Source organism: Hyla sarda, chromosome 8, assembly GCF_029499605.1.
Source record: "Hyla sarda isolate aHylSar1 chromosome 8, aHylSar1.hap1, whole genome shotgun sequence".
Classification (NCBI taxonomy): domain Eukaryota; kingdom Metazoa; phylum Chordata; class Amphibia; order Anura; family Hylidae; genus Hyla; species Hyla sarda.
Window position 1 is genome coordinate 39746562 of NC_079196.1, and position 12542 is coordinate 39759103.

General features: G+C 42.7%; 1 protein-coding gene across 9 annotated transcripts in view; it reads left to right on the plus strand.

The window, feature by feature from the left end:
- TANC1 (tetratricopeptide repeat, ankyrin repeat and coiled-coil containing 1) overlaps positions 1–12542 on the plus strand; it is a 251326-nt gene that overhangs the window by 161576 nt on the left and 77208 nt on the right. For all 9 annotated transcript variants that reach the window (XM_056533507.1, XM_056533509.1, XM_056533506.1 and 6 more), the window contains 4 exons: positions 1144–1295; positions 1787–2018; positions 4210–4376; positions 8413–9020. In XM_056533507.1, the coding sequence (XP_056389482.1) occupies positions 1144–1295; positions 1787–2018; positions 4210–4376; positions 8413–9020 (1159 nt within the window). The remainder of the gene's footprint in view (positions 1–1143; positions 1296–1786; positions 2019–4209; positions 4377–8412; positions 9021–12542) is intronic.

The following is a 12542-nucleotide window of genomic DNA, read 5'->3' on the forward strand; positions in this document are numbered from 1 at the left end:
TTAATGTTGCAATAAAGAATTACGTTTTACTGGACTGGTCCAGCATTTTCTCTTTTTTTTTTTTTTATGTTCTTCAAGATCAGAAAAAAAAAGCAAAGATCCTCATTAGTAGATAGTGGAAGTGCCATTATTATGTGGCAGTATACATTGGAATACTTTTTGCTGCTAAAATTGTCACAAAAAAATTGCAATTGCGCCACAGTCTTTTTTTCATGTAACAATCTGCCACGAGAGCGAAAAAAGCATTTTTTTTTTTTTTTTTTTACAAATCGGCATACATAAGCGTTTTTACAATTCTGACTTGCCATAGTCAGAAATTTATCAACTGCGACATTCGCAAAAACATCACTTAGGCTTTAAAAACCTACTAAATATACTCCAACCGAACCTTGGCTTAACCAACAGAAACTGACTATTGTTTTTACTTAGGTGAGAAAAAACTCCCGCTTTTGCTTAAAAATGTATTAACGCCGTGCAACAATATAGTAAATTTGTCGCACGTAAGCAGAATGGAAGTGAAAAAAAACAAACTAAAAAATAGCATACCTAAGCAAACTTTCATAAATGCCCCTCAATGTCCTTGTAAAACGTGATATGAATGAAACCTAATACACACATCCATCACCCATATACAGACAGGTCCTTACACCCAACATACTTTCATCTCGCCCAGAGCTGCTGTCCGTAGTTAATCTGGAGGTACCCGGCTTTGCTGCTGAGACACCTCCTTCTGCCAGGAAAATCTCATACCGTAAATAAATAGAAAAAAAATCTCTCCATGGAAACCACATCGCACTGCCAAAAAAACAAGTTCGACTTTCTCCATTTCGGGATCGTTCCTTTGGCACCACTGTTTGCTCAACCTCCAGGCCATTTATTTTAGATTATTTAATAGCCTAAGCCTTTCCTGCCAGATCTGTAAGAACAGCCCCGTATGTTTCCCTTAATAAGTTATTTTAATTTATTAGCTGCCAGTCTTACATATCTTACAAAGTTCTCCTTTTTTGCCAGTTGGTGATTTCACGTGTTGTTGGATGAAGGTCGTCCAAGATGTCATCTTTACGTCATGGTTGAGTCCTGCATTTTGCCACTATTTTTCTTGGCTGATAATTTCTCTTTTCTTTTTCACCCTTGTCCGGATAGGTAGTGACCATGCCCTGGAGATCCCCTTGTCTCAGACATCTCCGCTCAGCCTCGGCATGTGTGGTGCTAACACTATGAAATCCCTGGGCTCCCATGGAAGTCCGGAGCACCAGAAGATGATGGATGAGTCACTTAAACATCTGGCTTCCAAGGTATCTCTTCATTTCCCATTCCTAAAATTTTGAGCAGTGGAAGAAATTATATATTGAAGTTAATGGAGTAGTCCAGTCCTGAAAAACTTATCCCCTATGCTAAGGATAGGGGATAAGTTTCAGATCATGGGAGTCCGACCGCTGGGGCCCCCCCGCGATCTACTTTTACGGGGCCCCAGCAGCCCGCGGGAAGGGGGTGTTGACCACCGCACAAAGCGGCGGCTGACACGCCCTCTCAATACAACTTTATGGCAGAGCCGGAGCGCTGCATTCGGCAATCTCCAGCTCTGCCATAGCGCTGTATTGAGGGGGCGTGTTGGCCGCAACTTCGTGCGGTGGTCAACATGCGCTATCTGGCGCAGAAGGACCCAGCGGTCGGACCCCACGCAATCTTAAACTTATCCCCTATCCTTAGGATAGGGGATACATTTTTCAGGACTGGACTACTCCTTTAATTTCCTCCACCTGCCTTTCATGTTTCCCGTCCACAGGTTGTTGCGTATCATTACTGTCAGGCGGACAACACATACACTTGCCTAGTGCCGGAGTTTGTGCACAGTGTGGCGGCTTTATTGTGCCGCTCGCATCAGCTGACCGCGTACAGAGACCTTCTTATCAGGGAAACCCATCTTCAGAGCATGCTCAGCCTGCGGTCTTGTGTACAGGACCCTTTGAGTGCCTTTAGAAGAGGGGTCCTTGAGCCAATGACTAGTCTTCGTCGAGGTAGGTGTCTAAAGACAATTTAACATATCTTCATAAGACTGTATATCAGCTAAAAAGAAATTTGGCTTGAATTTGCTTGATATTGACTCATACTCCAGCTGTTGCCAAAACTATAACTCCCAGCATGCCCAGACAGCCGTTGGCTGTCTGGGCATGCTGGGAGTTATAGTTTTGCAACAGCTGGAGGCTCCTAGGATGGGAAACACTGACTTAGAGGTAGGGAAGTTTTCACAGCAGTCACACGCTTCTGTCTAAGGACAGGTTCACACTACAGAATTTTGGACCGGAATTACGCTCAGAAATTTCGGTCGGAAATTCTGTAGCATGTAGGTAACATGCAGGGTTTTCCATTAACCCATTCCCACTGCAGAATTTTGTGGTCGGAATTTCTGACAAAAAAATTCTAATAAATAAATTCCACCAGAACATTTAATCTGTTCAATTTTCTGGTGGAATCTGCGCGGCAGACATTGCTGTTTATCGGGTCGGCATTGTCCGTGCGGTCCTGGCACCAACTGATTTAGTCAGTGCTGGCCGCACTCAGAATCTCCTGGCCGCAGATTCTGCAGTGTGCACCCGGCCTAAGGGGGGTCAAAAGCCCCACTGTTTCATATTCCTTATACCTAGATACCTATTGGTAGAAAGCCTATTCAGTAAACAGCTGTTTTTCACCCAAATTGCATGTGTTCTGAACTTCTTAGTGGGGAAATGGGATAGAGTCACTGCCAGGCAGCTCTAGCAGGGGGTTTATATCCCAATAAAACAAAAAGATCAGCTGTGTTGAAATTCTATTTTCTCCTGAAATTAGTTATTGGTTGAGAAATCCCCATAGATGTTTTATTGTTTTCATTCTGGCCAAACCATCAGTTCAGTCAAGGTTATTCTTATGTGTTTGGGCACCTTAAAGGGCATGTACACTTATCCCCTTATATCCCGTGTATAAGGGATAAGTGTCCGAGGTGACAAGACCCCTTAAGAAGGTTCATGGTAAGTGGGGGTCATTTTGCATTGGGAACTTCAGGAAACACCACAGACAGGATGAAATCTCACCAGTGACATACAGTATCTCCCCACCAATCATCTATCAGAATGATTACCCCTTATTTGTCATTTATTACTTTTCAGAATTGGTCTGTATTTAATAGTTGTGTAAAGGTGGGTTTTTCTGTGTGAACAGTGCTCTAACTATATAAGTATAATGGAAGTACGCCCAGTACGTTAAGGGTTAATCTTTTCCTTTCCACTGCTCACCCATTTAAAGGGGTACTCCGGTGGAAACCTTTTTTCTTTTTTTTTATAAATCAACTGGTGCCAGAAAGTTAAACAGATTTGTAAATAACTTCTATAAAAAAAAAAAAAAAATATTAACCCTTCCAGTACTTATTAGCTGCTGAATTCTACAGAGGAAAATTCTTTTCTTTTTGAAACACAGAGCTGTCTGCTGAATCACAAGCACAGTGCTCTCTGCTGACATCTCTGTCCATTTTAGGAACTGTCCAGAGCAGCATATGTTTGCTTTGGGGATTCTCTCCTACTATGTACAGTTCTTAAAATGGACAGAGATGTCAGCAGAGAGCACTGTGGTCATGATGTCAGCAGAGAGCTCTGTGTTTCAAAAAGAAAAGAATTTCTTCTGTAGTATTCAGCAGCTAATAAGTACTAGAAGGATTAAGATTTTTTTAAATAGAAGTCATTTACAAATCTGTTTAACTTTCTGCCACCAGTTGATTTAAAAAAAAAAAAAAAAAAAAAAAAAAAAAAAAAAAGTTTCCACCGGAGTACCCCTTTATACTCACCAGAGCCACAATCATGTGTGCATGACTAAGGGGGCGTGCCCCTGAAACGTAGCGCGGCAGGTTTGTGCTCGTGTCTCTCTCCATCTGACCGAGGTATGTGCTTTGGTATCTTGCTATATGGAACCACCTACATCTTATACTATGAAAATGTGAACTGTGAAGTTTAAAGAATAAATTAGATAACGTTGGAAGTATCTCCGAGTTATTGGTGTCAGAAGATCATTTTTCATATAGTTCCACTTGTCTGCCTTGATAATTGTGTTGGATTATACTGCTGAGGGGGTCCGTAGAGCCCGACTATCAAGGACTTTTTGTGTGCGTGAATGGTAACTACTGTGGATGATATGGTCTGTATTTAATGTATGGTCTGTATTTGTATTCTTCTTACTACACAGAACGGAAGATCCCAGAAGAGGAATTCATTATCTTGGTTGATGGTTTGAATGAAGCGGAATTCCACAAGCCGGATTATGGCGACACCATCGCTTCTTTTATAAGCAAGATAATTCCATCATTTCCATCCTGGATAAAGCTGATTATGACCGTGCGCTCGAACTTTCAGGTAAATCGATGCTCTGTTCATTGTCCTCCTTCTTCTGATACTGGAGGTTGGCAGCAGCTCATCTGTTAAAACTTTGACTATTTTCTATATGTTCCCCTAAATTTTGAAGTATACATGCCCTAAAAAACGTATAGGAAAGGAGTTAATTGTCTGATCCGGGGGGTGGGGGTGAATCCTTTAGGACACTCTGTGATCTCTGTAATGGAGCCCAGACTTTCTGTGCTGAATGGGGCGGTGGACGGCACACACTCCATTCATTCTGTATGAGAGCACCAGAGAAACCGAAGCACATCTCTCGGGTATCTCCAGTGCCCCCATAGAAAATGTATGTAGTGTGTCCCATTGAGCGCAGAGAATTGGGCTCTGTTCTATACCTTTTAAGGGTTCTACTCTCTATGCTGAATGGAGTGGGGGGTCATACACATTCTTTCTCTATAGGAGTGTCAGAGATACCGAAGCACATCTCTCGGGTATCTCCGGTGCTCCTATAGACAATTAATGGAGTGCATGCCAGTCAGCACAGAGAGTCGGGACTTTGTTATTGAGATCGTGGGTGGCCCGACCTCTTATATACTATTTTGTGAAAGTTTTTTTTTAGGGCTGGAATACTCCTTTATGGTCTCTTCACACGTACAGATTTGATGCGCAGGATTTTCTGCTGCAGATTTCAATGTAAACTGAATGAGCACAGCTTGAAATCCTGCGCGTTAAATACTGTACACATGAATAGACCCTTAAGGTATATCAGTTTTTGCAATACGATAATCCTAATTTAGCGTAGTTTCATCACGACTTTCCCTGCGTACTTGGCTCAGCTGATCGCAGTTAAAGGAAAACTGTCAGCTTTCTCCCCCCCCCCCCCCACCGCACTAACCAGCGGTACTGGATGGTAGTGCGGGGGACTCTGATCAGTTTGATGCCTACTGTGACCGGATCCACTGCGCTGTTCGGCCCTAATCTTCTATTTTCGGGATATGCTAATGAGGTGCTAACAGGCATCGGCTGGGCTAACTGGCACTCTGACGTCAGTGCCGCTGGCCGCAGCACCGCCCAGCTCATCAATATTCCTCAATTCTCTCTTCATTATAGAGCGGGGAGAGGAGGGAGTGGCGGAGGGAGTTGAGGAATATTGATGAGCTGGGTGGTGCTGCGGCTGGCGGCACTGACGTCAGAGTGCCAGTTAGCCCAGCTGGTGCCAGTTAGCACCTCATTAGCATATCCCAAAAATAGAAGATTAGGGCCGAACGGCACGGCTGATCCGGGCACAGTAATCATCAAACTGATCAGCATCCCCCGCACTACCAGCCAGTACCACTGGTCAGTGCGGGGGGAGAAAGCTGACAGTTTTCCTTTAATCTGATCTACATTGACCCTGTGGGTCTTGGAATGTCACACTCTGGCTATACATTAAACCAGTGTTTCCCAACCAAGGTGTCTCCAGCTATCACAAAACTACAACTCCCAGCCTGCCCGGACAGCCTTTGGCTGTCCGGGCAGGCTGGGAGTTGTAGTTTTGCAAAAAGCTGGTTGGGAAACACTGCTTTAAACATGAAAGCACATACACAGGCTGGGTACGTTCACACGTATGCAGATTTGATGCGCAGGATTTGCTGCTGCAGATTTCAATGTAAACTAAATGACTGGGCACAGCTTCTAATCTGCAGTTACAAATCCTGCGCATTAAATCTGCACAGGATCCTGTATGTGTGAACGTACCCTTAACAAGCAAAAGTGGTTTTCTGCAGTAGTTCTCTGCCCTCTATCTCTCTCCAAGGCTCGGACTCCATCAGTCCATCTTGTGCTGATATTTTGGCAATATTTTGGGATATCACAATGAGTTATGCCAAATGACAAACTGAGCTCTACTACATCTGTATATTCTGTAAGTCAGCTATTCTTGGACTGTGAAGACTTTGCCCGGTCTTGCATCTGTTGCTTATCTTGACTATTGTCCTACTAATACCCATTTTCCATATCAACGAGGTCACTGGGAGGTTATTTGTTTATAGGACAACGCCCCACAAACCATAACATGTCGGCGCTCGCCAACCTAGATATATACGTTTGTCTTGCTAAACCAGAAAAGTGAAATGAGATCAGCTCTAAGTTATATTTATCTGAAAGTCAGTGGAAGATAGTTTCCGGGTATATCTACATGTTGGATTGTTCATCTTGAGAAGGCGGTTCAGTTTTTCCCAACCAGGGTGCCGCCCAGCAGTTGCAGAACTACAACTCCCAGCATGCCTGGACAGCCTTTGGCTCTCCGGGTTGTACTTTTAGGGACATGGATCTGTAGTGAGCAAAAAGCATATTCCTAATTCTGTTAAATCACAGCATTGCTGAAACTTGTTCGAAATTCAGATCTCACAGGTCTTCTGCAACGGTTTCTTCCATATGGAAACATTGTACATGATTTTACTCTGGCTCACGCCAAACAGTGTGTCTCCAGCTGTTGCAAAACTACAGCTTTCAGCATTACCATACACTCCACCAACTACTGTTTTAGAAAAAACAGACAAAAAACGTAACAAGGAGTAAGGGATAGATTAAAGTAGGTATGACTGCAGGTTCAGACTACACATGGTTTGTTTGTAGTCTGTAACCGTGGAGACAAATAGAATTATTGTTTTCAAAGTAGTGTGTCTCCAGCTGTTGCCTTTGGCTGTCCGGGCATGCTGGGATCATTGATTTGAGATATAACCACATCACTACTGGCTTGGTTTTGACATTGGATTACCATCAATTCTTGTCTTTCACTTCTCTCTCTCTTTTTTGAAATTTTTTTTATTGTAATTTTTATATATAATATATATATATATATATATATATATATATATATATATATAATATATATATATATATATATACACACCGTATATACTAGACCCGTATATACACCGTGTATACTAGACTAGTATAAGCTGACCCGAATATAAGCCGAGGCCCCTAATTTCACCCCAAAAACCCAGGAAAAGTTATTGACTCGACTATAAGCCTAAGGTGGGAAATACATTATCCCCCCCTTCATCATCCAGACCCCCGTCATTAACACCCCCGTCATCATCACCGCCTGTCATCATCCAGACCCCGTCATCATCACCCTGTCATCATCCAGACCCACGTCATCATCCCCCTCGTCATCATCACCTGTCAATCCCTTCAATCAGTGGTCTTCAACCTGCGGACCTCCAGATGTTGCAAAACTACAACTCCCAGCATGCCCGGACAGCCGATGGCTGTCCGGGCATGCTGGGAGTTGTAGTTTTGCAACATCGGGAGGTCCGCAGGTTGAAGACCACAGGCGGAGAGTTCACTCGAGTATAAGCCGAGGGGCATTTTCAACAACAAAAAATTGTGCTGAAAAACTCGGCTTATACTCAAGTATATACGGTGTGTGTATGTATGTGTATATATATATATATATATATATATATATATATATATATATATATATATATATATATGATATATATGATATATGTCATGAGGTTTTTTTCTTCATTTTAAATATATATAGAGATATAAAAAGTTAATGTCTGATGTACAGACGCAGATCACCTCTAAGTAATTCCAGCGCAATCATTTTCTCAGCAGAAAAGATCCCCCGTAATATTGAGTCAGTCCTCCTGTGAGCTGAGATATTATAGTCTTTCTGGTAATCCCACTTCGGTTGCCAGAATACCTCTAAGTCATTGTTGATCCTGCCGATTACATTACTTCTCGTGTTTGGCTGCCAGGCAATTCTCTAAATGCATTTTGAAGGGGGGAATGGAAAACTGCTCGCGCAGTCTTGGAGCAGACAGCAGGCACGGCGAGGCGGGTTTGTCACATGTCTTATGTCCGACAGATTAATTTTTCATGCGGTAAAAAGCAGCCTGCCATCTGCCATTCCTATAAGCCAACTTTTATGCAACCTGCAGCTGTTGATGAACTATTTGTTCAAGGCTAGCTTGGCATGCCGGGAATTGTAGTGCAAGGGTGCGATGTGTCTACTGCCATAATAAGTCTAACAAATGTGTTCTCTTTTTAATTCTAGGAAATAACAAGTTCGCTGCCCTTGTCCAAGATTTCCTTAGATGATTTCCCAGAGAACAAAGACATTTACAATGACCTGACGGCCTATATACAATACAGACACAGCACTAGCCAGGAAATTGCAAACAATATCTCTTTAAATGGGAAAACAGATGCCACCAGCTTCGGCAAACTGTGCGATCACTTGGTGATGCGGAGCCAGGGCTCTTACCTTTACCTGAAGCTCACCTTGGATCTATTCGAAAGGGGCCACTTGGTGATCAAGAGTTCGAGCTATAAGGTGGTGCCGGTGTCCGTCTCGGAGCTTTATTTGCTCCAATGCAACATGAAGTTCATGACCAATTCAGCCTTTGAGAAGGCACTTCCAATCTTGAACCTGGCTCTGGCCTCACTGCACCCCATGACGGATGAGCAAATATTTCAGGCCATCAATGCCGGCAGTGTTTATGCCGAACATAACTGGAAAGACTTCCAACAGCGCATGGAACTCCTATCCTGCTTTTTAATCAAGAGAAGGGACAAGACACGCATGTTTTGTCACCCGTCCTTTAGGGAATGGCTGGTATGGAGGGCTGATGGAGAGAGCACACAGTTCCTATGTGACCCACGGTAAGGCCAGAAGTGGTTAAATTAAAGTAAAAAAGAAATGTTTACCTTTTGGATGATTGTTGTTATTTTTTTTTATTGGACCGATATCTTAGCATTCAGACATATGATGTGGCAAGATCTACCAGCAGATATATTGCTTTCCTACAGCACCACCACAGGAGTAATGAGGCATTACACATTCTGGTCCTCCAGAGTGAAAGTTGTTAAATAAGTGAATTTTGAGTGTTTATAAGTAGATTCTCCAAACCAGACCTGCTCCTTAACAGAACACTTAAAAACATAAAAGAATTGTAGTTTAGTTAAATCATCCTTGCCATTGATAAGTGTTTGTATAGACAATCCTTGTAAATGCATTGTGAAGACTTTGTGTTATTTGTCATTACTGCCTTTATTTTTATACAGACAGATTGGTACGGTCTACTATAAAGCCCCTACATCTACTATAGGTATATACATTTTAGGCCATGCCAGAGGCAAAGTTATGGCTCTTGGAATGCAGAGATAAAAAGCCAAGAATAGGCCATGGGATTAAAGGGGTTGTCCAGTTTATAAATTTCATATAGCGTATTAGAGCACTCTGTTCAGCCTCCTCATCTCTTTGTCAGGTTAGAGACCCATTGATTTAAATAGGGGTCTGTGTAATGCTTTATTTCTCCTGTGGTGGCGCTGCAGGGTAACTGAACAACTATTAAGAGGTTCTTGTCTTAGATCTGATCATTAGTGGTTCCAGTAGGAAGACATTTTGTGATCTGCTATTAGTTAAGGTACTCTTCGAACTAGTAGGGATCGTCCAAAGTTAAAGGGGTACTCCGCCCCTAGACATCGGAGTACCCCTTTAGGGGGATAGGATGTCTGATCGCGGGGGTCCAGTCGCTGGGGATCTCCCTGCTGCACCCGGCGTTCGTTTAGATCGTCGGGGTGCAATACCGGAGGCTCATGACATCATGGCCATGCCCCCTCAATGCAAGTCTATGGGAGGGGGCGTGGCGGCCGTCACGCCCCCACCCATACACTTACATTGAGGGGGCATGGGCGTCAAGAGCCTCCGCACCGCCAGTCATCCGACACGGAGCGAAGTTTGCTCTCTGCACCGGATGACTGGGGTGCCGCAGCCAAGATCATGGGGGTCCCCATTGGCAGGACCCCTACGATCAGAGATGACTAGGGGCGGAGTACCCCTTTTAGAATAGAACCTCTTTACATTTGCTGAAGGTTGACAGCCACGTTGCTCATGAACTTTCACCATGTGGCTGTGAACATACATATAGGAATACAGACATCAGACTCTTTGGCCAAGAGGTTAGGTTGTTGTAGAGGTTTATGGTCTCTTGTAATAGTATTTGATGACTGGCCCCTTCTCTCCTGTAGTTCACAAGATGTTTCCTATTGCAGCTTTGTGGAGCTAATTTAGGAAACCATTATGACTGGGGCTTCAGCTGAGCTCTGCCGGCCATTGAGAAGTCATAATGTCATCACTAGAGCCATGTTTTCATTTCCTTTGCTGAAAGCACTTTAGGGAAGATTATCCCGGAAAGTGAGTCCTGGGAGGTAAAACAGCTTATCCCCGCTGATGTATGTAGAACGTGCTTTTGACTTGACAGCTCTTATAATAGATCATATTATCTATTTTTAGATGTTTTTTTTTCCAGTGAATAACAAAAAAAAAAAACTTTATTTCTCCATTTTTTGCCAAGTTTGTTTCTGGAAGACTACCAATATGGCTGCTGTTACTCCTCCCACAGAGGTTGTCGTCAGACTGCTGCACTGTAAAAATGTGCTAGTTATCGTGCCTCTTTAAGGGAATGTGTCATCAAAATATTACCTACTGTTTTAGTTAAAGCTTTATGTTAACCATATTTTTAAATCATTTTAGATTTTTCCAATTTTCTATGTCACCATCTGCTTTAAAAAAAATAAAAAATAAAAATGATGTAATCTTGCAGTTTCCTCTCTGTCCACTAGGCCTAAAACTAAGCTGGGTTTCCTGTTCTGTACAGATCCCAGTAATTACAGTTAAAGGCAACACCAGAGAAATAACACTGGACCCACCACCATTCACAGCAGAGATCAGACTGCTCCTTCCAGTAGAATGAGAATGCTCAGTAACCTTTCCAATTCATCTCAATGGGACAGTTACTGTTTATTGTTTCCTGTGTCCTTAAGGCCATCAATAAATTCTGTTAAAAACAGCTTAGGCAAGATGGCAGCCTCTATAATACTGTACATACAAAAAAGTAGATAAAAACAGATTAGAAAAAAAAGAAAAAATGTTTTCAATATCTTGTTCAGTGATCAGCAAAAATAATTTTGTTTACTTTAAAACTTTTTTTTTTTTAATCAACTGGTGCCAGAAAGTTAAACAGATTTGTAAATTACTTATATAAAAAATTCTTAATCCTTCCAGCACTACTTAGCGGCTGTATACTACAGAGGAAAATTATTTTTTTTCTGTCCCGACCACAGTGCTCTCTGCTGACACCTCTGTCCATGTCAGGAACTGTCCAGAGCAGGAGAAAATTCCCATAGCAAACCTATGCTGCTTTGGACAGTTCCTAAAATGGACAGAGGTGTCAGCAGAGAGCACTTTGGTTGTGACAGAAAAGAAATCCCAAAAGAAAAGAATTTCCTCTGTAGGGTACAGCCGCTAATATGTACTGGAAGGATCTGTATGGTTGGCGCAGGTAGCTGGGCTAGGGATGATGTATGATTTCCCCCCCATGATAGTTATAATGGCAGCCATATTGGTTGTCACCCAGCTATTCCAGAAACAGATTGAACTGTGCACTTACATTTCATTTTGCGAATCTGGCAGCTTGATGCGGATGGTGAATATCGAAACCACCTCCTGCCGCATCTACGCCGTGTGCCAATGATTTCAATGAGCCGACCGGAGTCGGCTAGTGTCTCCGGTCAGGTCATTTTCAGACCGTATCCGGTCTTTAAACTGGTCTGAAAACTTCAGCTGACCACAGTCGGTAAAATTAGCCGAACCCCGTCACTCATTGAAATCAATGGGATCCGCCTGGGATACGGCAGGAGGTGTTTTTAAAATTCTCCTTCCGTATCCAAAATGAGACTTGAGTGCACCCTAGCAAGCAAGCAATGAATAGAATTTGACTGACCTGGACAAACTGAGAATTTAGTTGGAGTTTTTTAAAGCTTTAGAAAAACTACTGAAGGAAAAACCTATAATGTTGAAAATTCACTTAAATTACTGTTCGTCATGAACTTAGGAGTCCAGTGGGCGGTTCTAATTAGGACCACCCACTGGACTCCTAAACACAGAATAAAAAGAGGTGTAAATAAAAAAAATTAAAATATAAGTAAGATTAAATTTTTTTTCCCCACAAGTATGCATATCAATCTGCTTGGCTCCTCCTGCTCTATAATAGGGCGCTCTAAACTGAGACCCTCCAGATGTTGCAAAACTACAACTCCCAGCATGCCCAGACAGCCGTTGGCTGTCTGGGCATGCTGGGAGTTGTAGTTTTGCACCATCTGGAGAGTCACAGTACTGCTCTA